General features: G+C 30.0%; 2 protein-coding genes across 3 annotated transcripts in view; both read left to right on the top strand.

Annotated features, from left to right (window-relative positions):
- The window catches only part of LOC107448381 (G-protein coupled receptor Mth2-like), a 53,655-nt gene that overhangs the window by 21,023 nt on the left and 19,088 nt on the right, over positions 1-13,544 (top strand). The window lies entirely within an intron of this gene.
- On the top strand, positions 4,301-13,428 carry LOC107441712 (G-protein coupled receptor Mth2-like). Of its 2 annotated transcripts, none has more exons than XM_016055068.3 (2): positions 4,301-4,533; positions 10,492-13,428. In XM_016055068.3, exon 2 carries the CDS (start codon positions 10,611-10,613, stop codon positions 12,459-12,461), a length of 1,851 nt encoding a protein of 616 aa, XP_015910554.2. In that variant the 5' UTR covers positions 4,301-4,533; positions 10,492-10,610; the 3' UTR covers positions 12,462-13,428. The 2 variants fall into 2 exon arrangements, with proteins under 2 accessions (XP_015910554.2, XP_015910553.2); XM_016055067.3 differs by having other exon boundaries at positions 4,301-4,546.

The following is a 13,544-nucleotide window of genomic DNA, read 5'->3' as shown; positions in this document are numbered from 1 at the left end:
AATTTTTGCAAGTTGCAATCGCGCAAACTGGCATTTCGATAATAGTTTTAAATTCTTGTAAATTCATTGCAAAAACTGAGGAAAGTCATTATAGAAAATAACAAATGTCTTAGAATATCTCGCAAAAAAGAAATGCTCCAATATTAGTAAGAGCTAGTAAGGCCGAACGCTCCGTTCTTGAAGTAAAAGTGCGAGCTTTGCGCCAAAGTGACGTCACTAGAGAAAATCGGAGGATTGGCGCGGCGAGAGCTACTTCAAAGGAGTGAACCAGCCCTTCTATTCTCTTTAGCCCTGATATTCGAGAGGAATTAATCTATTCTGAACAATAAACAATTCACTGTAATTAATTTTTTCTCAACAAGGAAGCAATTCAATATAAAAATTGCATCCGTTAAAAACAATTGGTAGTTATGGATTTATATTATTCCTGAAAAAAAGCTAAAAAATGAAATTTATTTGTTACCAGTTTTTATACTTTTCCGTCTCGATATATATGAGCTTTCAGCCCTGGTCATTGGTATGGCTTTGCTATGTCCTGTAACTTGCACTGATATATAGGATTAATTTAATTGCACGTAATGGTTGTAAAAATGATATTTAATTAAATTTTTGAATCCAAGAACTAAAAAGAAATATATAGGATTCATTACCACTTTAAATACAAAAATGAAATACTACGGACAGTTCGTAGTTGTTGGTAGCTATGTATAAATAATTGAAATAGATTAAGCTTAAAACGCCAATATAATCAAATATTTAAGCTCTATTCTACAATACTTAAGTTCTATAATAGAATTATAAAAATTATATTCCTTTTAAAAATTTCACTACCACTGGAAAAAAATATTTCTTAAAAGCACGGCTCCCACTATCTAGAAAATTTTTTTAAGTGGTGGCAAAAAGTGAGATAAATCTAGATGTTTCAAGCTTCCAATAAATTTTTATTTTAAAGGAAATATATATAGGGACAAAAAATACCTCTGGAATAATTTCGTAATCCTAAAATGAAAGCTAGATTTAAGCACTATCAGTAGTCATGACAAATTTTAGCTACTACTGATTTATGTTTTCCAGGTCGTGGGAACCCTGTAAAGCCTAAAATGTTGTAGGTCACGTATCCATAATATCTTATCGAATTTAAGATAGTCTTTGGTTATTTGTAACTACCATGGTACAACTACTGTGTACCATTCTGTAATTACCATAAATAATAACTTAATACGAATGAAGAAATGAAATGTTATGAATTAGGAATTAATTTTCACTGAGTACCACTTAGCTGAGATTTGACTAAAAAAAGATAATCATTGGATTCGAGATTTGCTAGTTGACCTTTCCCCAGGCTTGCAAGTTTTTATTCATCAATGAAGCGACATTAATACCGTCGGATGAAAGTGCCAATCAGAACAGGTTTCTTCATTAGGAAAGGTATGTCGAAATTGGTAAGAGCCCCTTCGCCATTTTCTTAATAAATAATTATGTTAAAATATACTAATTGTGTTCTATAAAATCACCAATTTTTTAAAGTTGTTAATAGTTTACGTTTAAAATGACTTTACTCAATTATTTGAGTTTAAATTTTTTAAAGAATCGACTAACTACCCAATTCTATATTATAATTTAAGTGGAAGCCAGGTCACAATCTGTTTTAATTATTTATGTACCGTGGTTGTTAAAACCGTTACAAAATCAACCTTATTAAATCAAGAAACTAACATTGGTGCATAAATCAAGTTACTCCTTAACATAATTTAATCTTAACATGTGAACATTCGATCAAAACAAGACTTGAACTAACACAAAAGCGAGAACGAAAATCGTAATCATCGTAAGAGCCGTTTAATTTCTAATTTCGCAACGCAGGTATAAAATTTGCGTAACTATCAAGACTTTTTATGTATAATTATAACACATAAATTTGAATGTGGTATTCGATTTTTTTTTCTTCAAATTTTTGATTGTTTGGAAGAAGGAAAGTTAAAATTACTAATAAATAATATTACTAATGAATATTAAATATTTTCTTTTGAATAGAATTATCTTTGGATAAACAAATTTCATAATTGTGTTAAAAAATTTTTTTCAATCCGTATAAAAAAAAATAAATCTAGAAGTCTGGCGAAATACGCAAAAAGTAAAATTGACATTAAAGGGTTCAAACTTTGGACCGCTCTCCTTTTCAAACTATAGGAACCCTATTTCCAAGATAGCGGCTACCGCCTATATTTTGGGGGTCAAAAATCAAAGTCCGTTGAAAAAAAAAGGAATGTTTATTCAGAGAAAGTAGGGGAAAGTGGGACCAATTTTAACAGGGTACGATTGTAACAGAGCAAAAATTTCGAGTGTCGGGTTCTAGATTTGGTTACTAGGTGGCGCACAAGGTGCATTTAATAAATCTACACGTACACCCCTGCTGGCAACCATTTTTATGTACTTTTGAAAGAGTTACATCACAAAAGATATTTTCACGCTACGTAAGTACTTTTTTTGGTATTAGAATATTATATTGTAACAAAGTAATTTTGTTTAAACAAATAAAAATTATTAACCGAATATGTAAGTGGACACCTTAATTAACATTTCAAAAAAAAAAAATTAGTTTTGTTAATTAACTAGCAATGTTTTTAACAAATGAAGCTGAAATGGCGTCTTGGGGACGATTGTAACAATAAGTAAAGGGACGATTGTAACAGCTGAAAATAAATAATCTTATGTTTACAAACCATTACTTAACTCTTTAAGAACCACCAATAGTTTCCTATATCATTTATATTATGTTGCATGTGCATTATTTTATTTGTCACCTTTCACAGCATAAATTAAAATTTTTAACCCCTTAAAGTTAAAAGTTTAACCCTTTAGGTCTCTGCTCATTATTATTTTTACTCCTAAAATATCACTACTATTTTGATCAATAAAAAAATATATCACAACTATGATAATATGTATAATTAACTATGTTTTAGTTGAATTTATGAACTGTTACAATTGACCCCGTAAGTGGGGACAATTGTAACAAGTGCACGACTGTCAAAAATTGTTAATAACTAATATAATAACATTTAAAATAAGGTATTTATTTTTTTTTTCTAGTAGAGGATAGTCTACTTTACTCGTCTGTCAATTAATACTAATAATATATTGGATTTTTTGTTAGTTAAAAATAGTTAAGTAAAAAATGTTACAATTGACCCCACTCTCCCCTACTGTTTTTGTGTCTGACTTCGTAACCTAAAATATCATCTGCTCTAATTAATTATCATATTTGAAGTTACCCTCTCGAACGATTAAGATTCAGTTCTAAAACGTAAAAATCTAATCATTTGTCCAAAAATTATTCAGAGTGAATTATTCATAAAAAGGAACCATTTACATTCTAATATAATAGAACGCGAACAGAAGTTTCCGGCAAATCTAAATAATTGAAAAGAGTAAAGAGATAAGTTCACGAATGTTCTATCAGAAACTTTGCTTCCAGATTTTTAGTTTTCTGAGAACGCTCATCGTCTCAGGATTTACAAAAGTTTTAAGGGTTTTATTTTATTTACTTTTTCTTTCGTTCTCGCAGAGTTGCCAACTACCGCTCTCGTTTATAAAAAATTTTATAGAGTGGGAGACAATTAATACCATTTGGTATTTTTTTTTAACATTTGAAAGCTTTTGCGCGAGAGAGATAGCATTAACAAACCTGCCAACTCTTCCGGATTTTCCGGAAGACTTTGTTTTCATATTTAAAGTGGTAGTAAATATATACTATTTTTTTCTTTTATAAACTTAATTTTTAAACGATTTTGATCACCACTATTCTTACAAAAATTAAGCACATATATTAATATGCGTTACTATCATGGTTGTCAACTTAAGTCTGCTCATATACAGCGTATTTGTTTGCTTAAAATCGAAGTTTTAATTCCATTTTAATACCACTGGGAAAAATAATAATGGAAGGGATTAAAAGTTGGCAGGTATGCATTAATTATCGTTTCTTACCATCGTTTAAATAATTTACATGTAGGGGTGTATAATATAACTTTACATCCAATTTATAAAACAAAAAATCATATATTAAAACATAAATTAGCTACCACAAAAAGAAATTTTCCTAAAAAGCGTGTAAAAAATCATCGTAACCAGCAAGTAATATTTCAGCTGCTAGTAACTTTAAATATTTACCTAGTATTTATAAAAACACCGAATCAGTTAACGTATCGATTTATCAATAAATATTTTTTTCACATAATCGATATATTCATTTACTTAATCGCATCAAAAATAGATAAACTATTTCATGGCGAAACTGAAAACGATCTCTAGTTTCCAGTGCTTTTGAGACGGAAATAGAACCGGCAGGATGAACAGATATTTTCCGCGATGCAAAAGAGGAAAACTAGATCCATGTCGCAAATAAATAATTTTTGAAGAGAAATTACAGACAACCGAGTCTATCGGAATGTAGCGGATGATTTTCACGTAAATTAAAACGGTCGTCTTAAATTTCGCAATCGTGATGTATCGAAACCTTTACTGATTCTGGTACGACTGTACGGTAACTATCTTTTACTAGTGGATTAATTTTTCTGAATAAATATTTTCAGATTTGTGTGTATATTTAATTAGGTATTGTTTCTTTATACAATAGATAGACTATCAATATCTGATTTAATGAGTTTATATATGCCTTTGTTGTTTTGTAAAACTATATTTAGTAGCAAATGGCAGTTTTTATAAATAAATGGCGCATATTGTTTTACGATTAGAAGTTTTATATTAACTTTTAAAAAAACGATACAAAAGACAGACGAAATATTTTATTTTATGAACGAGAAGTTTGTTGAGATAAAACTACAAATCTGACTGATACTTTGATCTGATCTGACTTGATTTGATCTGATACTTTGACACTGATAGAAATTATTTTTACTAACACTTGTGCTTCCCACGTCCAAATATCTATTAGTAAGTAAATATCTATTAGAAGTAAATTTCCTAACCAATCATTTTTTAAAATAACATTATGTCTCTATATAACATAAAATTATAATGGTCTGATACCGTTTTCCATTGTTGTCGGCGCATTTTTATTGGCCGGAAAATCACNCCCCATTCATTTCCTTATTGTTTAGGCTGTCATCAGCATAAAATTAACAAAAGTCGTAAAGGTATTGTTTTCCTTTAAATATTTTTGCATCCCTAATTTAAAGTTATTTTTCAGTACTGCTATTATTAGCGAAAATTTTAAATTATGGTTGAGAACTCATCAAATTTGTTTGAACAATATAATGTATTAAGAATATAAATGTTATTTAAAAAATTGATGANCGGGTTTAGTTTTCCCCCATTCATTTCCATATTGTTTAGGTTGTCATCAGCATAAAATTAACAAAAGTCGTAAAGGTATTGTTTTCCTTTAAATATTTTTGTATCCCTAACTTAAAGTAATTTTTCAGTACTGCTATTATTAGTGAAAATTTTAAATTATGGTCGTGAACTCATTAAATTTGTTTGAACAATATAATGTATTAATAATATAAATGTTATTTAAAAAAATGATAATTAAAAAAATCACTTCTGTTCACCAAGAGATCTAAATGTTTTTAATACTAATAGATAGTAATATTTGGAAGTGGGAAGTAGAGGCGCAAGAGCGTAAGTAAACAGAATTCCTTTTATAGATGTTAAGTGAATATTTTTAACTTTAGTAGAAAAACTGTTTTCTGGCAAGAAAAATCAATTATGGCGAAGCAATCATCGGGGTTAGTGAGCGGCAGCGAACAGGAGGCTTAGCCCCCTAGTAACATTATATTATTCAAACAAATCTGATGAGTTCACAGCCATAATTTAATATTTTCGCTTAGCGGGCGGATATATTTACTAATTTTGTTGCATCTCATAATGCATAAAGCTGATCGTTATTTTCAAAATCATTTAACAGATCTCTTTAACTGTAATTTATAACTGTATATTATTGCTATTTGCACAAAAATAATAATTGTAAAACGGTTAATAAGATTGGACCAACTTTCTCCATAACTTTACGTTAAAATGAAGCGCAAAAATACATTATAATAACAAAACAAATTTTTTTTCTTCTTAGTTTTAAACTGAATTAAAGGCTGTAATAATAACAGTACAGGAAAATAACTTTAAATTAGGGATATAAAAATATTTATAGAAAAACATTACCTTTATAACTTTTATTAATTTTATGCTGACGACAACAATGGAAAACTGCGACACCATCATATAGTAAGAAAACTCATTGAAATTGGATAAATATGTTAAATTATTGGAATTATATTAGTTTGAAAATAGTAATTTTTATTAAAATTCAAAACTCAAATAATTGATTTTGTAAATTAAATAAGTTTCAATGAGGAATAACTGTTTCTCTTAGATCTAAATAACTGCAAAAGAGTGCAAATTTGAGAAATTGTTGTTTGGAAGCTTTTTCTTTAACGTAGAAAAAAAAACACCCATGTCTTATGCTGTATTTCATGACCGTAAGTCATTATAATGCTATTTACAATATTTTTTAAACTTAATTTGATATAAATTAATACAAAATAATGAAAAAATATGAAAAATATGTTTAATAAAATTTCTGCGTCAATGGGTCAAATGACAAAAATGTTTTTCTTTTCCTTATTAGACGCTTTGTTTTAAAATCATATATCGAAACTAAAGAAATTTTTTAGATGAATAAAATAATATATAATTGTATGAAACAAAAGTTTTATATTAAAATTTAATGTAAGATGTAAAAGTCAGGATATAAATTAAATAAAATGTTGAAGTTTTATGTACGAAAAGTTTTGTTAATATGCAAAAGACTAATCCATAAATTTATGACATAAATTGTTATTCTCTTACGTATTATGCTCTTAGTTTTACATTTATGCTTAGAAACAAAAGACAAGGTTTTAGATAAATGGCATAATATGTTATGACATAATACGTATTAAATATGTTATATTTAAACTTAATCAAAGATAGAAGGTAAATTACCTAAAATGTTATTGTTTTATGTAGGAAAGGTTCGTTAAGATGCAATAGACAAATCCTTAAATAGATTTCATAGATTGTTATTCTTATACTCTTTAGAGAAATTACATGATATGTATCTTTACGTATGGGAAGTTTTACATTAAAGTTTAATTTAAGATGCAAAAGACGGGAGATGATTTTTTTAATAAATGTTATTGTTTTATGTACGAAAAATTCGTTGAGATGCAAAAGATAAATTAAAAAATAAATGATATAAAAGGGTTTTTTTCTCTTATGCGTATTAGATGCTTCGCTTCAAAATTATATTCAAAAGCAAAAAATATTAATTTTCTTAGTAAATGTAATAATATGAAATTTTAAAAATGGAAAGTTCAAGTAAATTTAAAATCAAAGTTAGAAATTAAAATTTAATGTAAAATGCAAAAGTAATGAGAAATATTATATAAAATGTTATTATATTTCATTTATAAAGAGTTCGTTAAGATGCAAAAGACAAATTCATAAGTGAATGACATATTTTTTTTCTTCTCATTTATTAATATTTCTTATTTTACTTGTGGATAGTTTTACATTTAAATTAGGTCGAGCGCAAATCTTCATTTATGTTGTTCTGAATACAAGATAAACAGAATGCGAAAAAAGACATTATATTGAATAACTTCGGTTCTAATGATTATATTTTCACGTACCATGTACCAATTTTATTTGTTAAAAAAAGTTGACCTAAATGTGCAAAATGATTAGTGCTAACTATTAAGTTTCGGAACTAGACATACAACCTTACATTCTCGGAATAAACGTACATTTTTTCAACGGATTTAGATTTAGAGCGTTCACCTTCTAATGAGGTGAACCGGGTTCAATTCCCAGCGATGGCTGGTTGATACGAGTTCCGCATCCGGCTTGCACCCACCATAGTGCTTACGCAAAGTATCCTCAGTGGGAGACGGATCATGGGTTAGAGTCCCCTTGCGTCAGGCTAATCGCGAGAGTTTTCCGTGGTTTTCCACTTTGTGCAACGAAAATGTGGGTTAGTTCCATCAAAATGTCCTACACGAAAACATATTTCTCCCAATACTGGATCCAGGAGTTCCCTTGTCTTCTGGATTGGGTTCCAAATTACAAGGCAAAGGAGTTGAACATTGGTAACCGTAAACTCAAAATTGGGTTGGCTGTTTAACAACGGTTATAAAATAAAATAAAATAAAAATACTCAGAGTAATAATGGCAGAGCGTTCGCTTCAAAAGGTGACCGAGGTTCGAATCCTAGCGATGGCTGCTCAAATTGAATTTTGCTCCCGGATTTCAACGGTTGACGACTTATGGGTTAGATTACCACCTGGCTAACCATGGGAAGTTTTCATGGCTTTCCCTCCAACGCAAATTTGGGTTTGATCCATCAAAACGTCCTTCACGAAGGTTATAGTTTGATTCAATGCTTGAACCAGGATTTTTTCCATCTTCTGGATTAAGTTCAAAATTACAAGGCTATGAATTAGGCATGTCTAGCTGCAGGCCTAAAGCAGGATTGCTTGTTCAAATCAAAATATGAAATCGAGAAGACATGGTTCCAGTACTTTAAACAAGAGAGAGGTCAAAAGGTTTGGTCAAAATAAGATTAATTCAATTTTTTTGCGTATTTCGCAGTATGTTGGGCAACTTTGAAAACGTCATGATAACACACGTGATAGCAGATATTCTTTCAAGTCATAACAGATGTTAAACAAACGAGTTTTTATAATTTAGGATTAGGATAAATACCCAAAATAAACTGAAGCCAAAACCCTACGTATTCACGAATTTAATTGAAAATTCAATAATGTTTCTTTTTTAAGTTTTATAAAATTATTTATGGTAAAGTTACAAATAGTTTCTGATCAGTTTGATGATAAATAATTTCTTACTTACTAAAAAGGCAAATTCATTCTATTGAATATATGAATATTTATTGAAATCACTTTTTAAAGTAGTTTAACCCATTATAAAATTCACTTTCCTGTCCTCAATAATATTATTTTTTACAATAACATTCTGTCAAAGTCAAAAGTATAAATTTAAATAGCAAAAGCTTATGGTTTTAAGTAAATTACTTTAGTAAGCTAATTACGTAAAACAAAAGTCTGCAACAGTCGTTTTTTCTGAATAAAAATAATTCTTACCTATCAGGTGGTTTATATATATTATTGCAATATTTTAATATATTAAATAGTAATATTTATTACATTAGTTTGGCATAAGTTTTTTGTAAGTTTCTATATTATAGTTTCTAATTGATCAAAAACAGTTCTTAATGTTTGCATGGGTGTGCTTAATGTTGTTTAAAGGTGCTTAAACAGTGCTTAGTGTTGTTTCAAGGGTAAAATAAGTATGCACTGGCCTAAAAATTCACTACTTTTGCGTTTTAAGTTCAAACAGGATTGCGAAATTTCTTCTACAATAGAAAAACTGCCCTGGAGAAAATGAAAGGAAAGGCTTTTTTCATTTAAAACTTCAAATTTGACTCAATGAATAAATTAATTCTAATTAAAGATTTTTATTTTTTAATCATATAATGTTAAATAGCGCATTATTATGTGATAACTAATTTTTGAGAACACTGAAATTTATAATTTCTTACGGGAATGAAACGTTGGAAAAAAAAATTATTGAAGTTGTTTGAAAACTTATTATTTAAAACTTTACTATGCATAGCATATTTTAAATTTCATATAATCCTTTGCAAATTAATCTATTTTTCATTCAGAATAAAAAAAGTGGACTGTAATAAAGGCAAACTTCGGAGCTAATAATTTAAAATCAATGACTACTCCTAGTGTATTGATGGCATTATTAAAAGTCAAAAATGCCATCAATTATTCTATATTTGTATTTGCATTCTGGGAAATCTATATTTGTATTGTGGGAGTTTATTTATGTTTTGCTCTTAGTTTGAAAAACTGATCATTAAAATAAAATAAAATTGCTCGAATTAATATTTCTTCTCATGCCGAAAGTAAAAATTTAAAAATTCACAAAATTTTTTTTTTATATAATATTCTAGATGAATATCCGTTCTTCGAACAGGATGCATGAAAAATGGAAGAAAAAAAGTTAGTATTGAGCAAAATTTTGAAAAAAAGTAGAAAACTAAAAGGCATATACCAACACAATTAATAAAGCTAAAGTAATACAAATTATTTATTTATTTATTGACGTTTGTTATCCTTCATAGTGGCTTTCCGCTATTAAATTAAGTAAAACGCGTTTTTTTTTGTAGTTCAAATCAACAGAATGTAGATAAGTTATATTCAGAATCTTGGCATGATGCTATTGCCCAAATCATGATAGTTAAAGCTTTACCTCTATCAAAATAATTTTTTTTTCTGGTATCTATTTCTTTCTAGGAGCTGTAAAACACTTATTTCCACAGTATGGGTATCAGTATCTCTTGAAAATAAATTCACGTAAAAAAATTTTCTATTAATTCCATTAATTTTAATCTTTTAGGGTAGTTCACCTTGGTAATGTTCTAAATACAAGACTTTTACAAAGTGGACACTCAGGAGTTGTCTGTGTCAATGAAACCAACCCTTTTATTTCCTTCAAAATATTGAAAAAACATCAGCATGTCAAGTTCTGTAGTTCTTTTTAGCCTCATTGTGATGTTCTGGGGAATTGTAACCCCTTTTACAAGTGAAACATACATTGAAGATGGTATAGTTGAGAAGAACAGCTCTGAGTTTTCCACTATAGAAAACGAAGCAGTTTTGGAAGAGAATTCGGCTGAGAAGAACAATTTTGAATTCCCCACTCTGCTAAGTGACTCAGTTTTCAAAGAGAATCCAGCTGCGAAAAACAAATCAGAATTCCCCACTCTAGAAAATGGCGCAGTTCTTGCTGAGAATTTAGTTGAAAAAGACGATTCTGAGTACCACACAGTTCCAGTTTTTGTAGAAAATTTAGACGAAAACAACAGTTCACAACCTGCCATGTATGATGATGAATACAGCGGCAAGGATGAATCGTTCTTGTCGTGCGACAAATGGGATTATGATCCCACTGAATTTGAGATACTTCCAAATGGTTCAGCATTTGTGACATCAAAAAACCTAACCTATGAAGAACCATTTTACCATGTAATTAACAACTTTTTGGTAGTTTGCATACCCGAAAATAATGGAGACGACAGCGATGATGGCAAGAACACGAGAACAGCTATATCGTATCTGTCTTTGACTGGAGTTGCTATATCGATGGTGTGCTTATCGATACATCTTATCGTCTTTTCACTGGTGCCTGACATGCAGAATTTGCCAGGGTGTAATCTGGCATCTCTATGTGCTTCTTTATTGCTGAGCTATCTGTTCATGCTCATTGGTCAAGATCGGGAAGAGGATGGCTATCCCATCATATGCATGATAGCTGGTGTTTTGACCTATTTCTTTTTCTTGGCTTCATTTCTTTGGATGTCCGTAATTGCTTTTGATGTGTGCCGCTCTATTGTGTTAGCTGCTGGCAAAATGAGGATAACGAGGCATCAATTCAGAGTGAAAAAATTTCTGTGGTACCATCTTTTTACATGGTGTACCGCCTTGGCGTTCACGGTAACTGCGGTCGTTGTTGATAACGTGGAAGGGGTTGAAAAAAACTTTCGTCCCATGTTCAAAGATACATGCTGGTTCAAAAAGAAAGAATCTCTTCTGGTATTTTTTGCCGTGCCCGTGGGTTTCCTTATTTGCCTCAACGTTTTCTTTTTCGGAGTCAGCGCATACCTGACTTTTAGCAACCAAATGAAACCGAGTCTTGAAACGCAAGCTCATAATCAGATAAATCACCTCCTATATTTTAGACTTACTGTAATCATGGGAGTCTCGTGGATCATGGGAGTGGTAGCTCCCCTCGTGAATGTCACGTGGGTTTGGTACCTGTTCGTAGCTTTGAACACTTTTCAGGGACTTTTCATATTTCTTGCTTTCACATGTTCACCAAAAGTGAAAAAGTTCATTCAACAGAAATTGATAAATGTTCGAAGATCATCACAGGCAACGCTATCGCCAACATTCCAGTCTTATTTCAATTATTCAAGTTCGAATGCGAAAGCTTCAGACAAAGTCGCCGATAATACAGATAAGCCTGTAAAGAATGGCCTTGGCAAAGTCGTCGATTTTAAAGATAAGTCTTTAGAGAAAGGCTTAGATAAAATCACAGAATCTACAGATAAGCCTTTAAAGAATGGCCTTGAAAAAGTCGCCGATTTTGAAGATAGGTCATTAGAAAAAGGCCTAAATAAAATCACCGATTCTACAGATAAGCCCTTAAAGAAAGGCCTTGAAAAAGTCACAGAGTTTGAGGATAAATTTTTAGAGAAAGGCCTAGACGAAGTAACCAATTCTAAAGATAAGTCTTCAGTGAAAGGCATAGTCAAAGTCGTCAACTCTAATGATGAGCTAATGGAAGATGCTGTAATACATCTGTAATTTTTATGGCTTTTGCACACATAATATTGTATATGAAGCATTTGAACAATGGAGTTTGAATGGATAACACTATAATGGTTTGTAATGGATAGCACTATAAGATATGATCTATAACATCGGTTAACAAATGGTGTTCCGAGAAAAGGTTACAGGAGTACCGAGAATTAGGAATTTTTTTTAAACGAGTAGTGTTTTTCGAAAGCTGTAATTAAATTTATATCCTATTAATAATCCGTTAATTATTTAATATATTCGTTATTTTTATGAAATTACTTAATTGAAATGCTTGTAAGGAACGAAGTTTCAAAAGAATGTTTTTATAATAACAATATAAAAAATGAATTATGAAAAGGATATTCCTTTATGAAAAATTCCATTAGTATTTCAAATCGAATAAGAATACCCAATTTCAGAAAAGAAATATGTTTCTCTGATAACCATTTATTTTCTTCCTTTTTCGTTTTTATGTTAATGTAAACCAAATTTTTTTTCTCATTCATTTTAGTTTAGGCATGCATTAAAACCAAATTAAGACTCTCCAGATTTATGACCCTGATATAAGAACCAATTTTAAGACTAATATTGATAATAAGACATAATGTTCAATCATTCACTAAATATTTTCGAAATAATTAAGAATCTTTCGTTAATTAATATATTCATTATTGCAGATGAAATTTGTTCATTAAGTCTCGGAGTTTCACCGGAAGAAGCTCGATTATTTAGGGCAGCTGTTCCTAACCTATGGGTCGCGACCCAAAATTGGGTCGCGAAGCATATTTCTTGGGTCGCGCTGAGTCGAACCAAAAAAGTTAGTTCTACACCAAATAATAAGTAATACCAACACCTCCTAAAAGAAGTCATTGTGGCTTACTCAGCCTAATTTTGACTTTTTTTTGGGTCGCGACATGAACATATTTCTCAAATTTGGGTCGCGGCTTAAAAAGGTTAAGAACCACTGGTTTATACCACTATAATTATATNATGTTTGATAATATAGTGTCCTTTTTACCACTCAATATCATCAAACTAATGGGACATAAAAAGTTTCAACATTTTGAGATTTTTTTTCTCGTTAAAATA

The sequence above is a fragment of the Parasteatoda tepidariorum genome, chromosome 9, assembly GCF_043381705.1.
Source record: "Parasteatoda tepidariorum isolate YZ-2023 chromosome 9, CAS_Ptep_4.0, whole genome shotgun sequence".
NCBI lineage: Eukaryota > Metazoa > Arthropoda > Arachnida > Araneae > Theridiidae > Parasteatoda > Parasteatoda tepidariorum.
The sequence above is the reverse complement of the archived record's forward strand: the minus strand, read 5'-3'. Positions and strand labels throughout refer to the sequence as shown.

Excerpts from the sequence above, each read along its gene's own strand:
- LOC107441712 (XM_016055068.3), top strand. The coding sequence starts at position 10,611 with ATGTCAAGTTCTGTAGTTCTTTTTAGCCTCATTGTGATGTTCTGGGGA.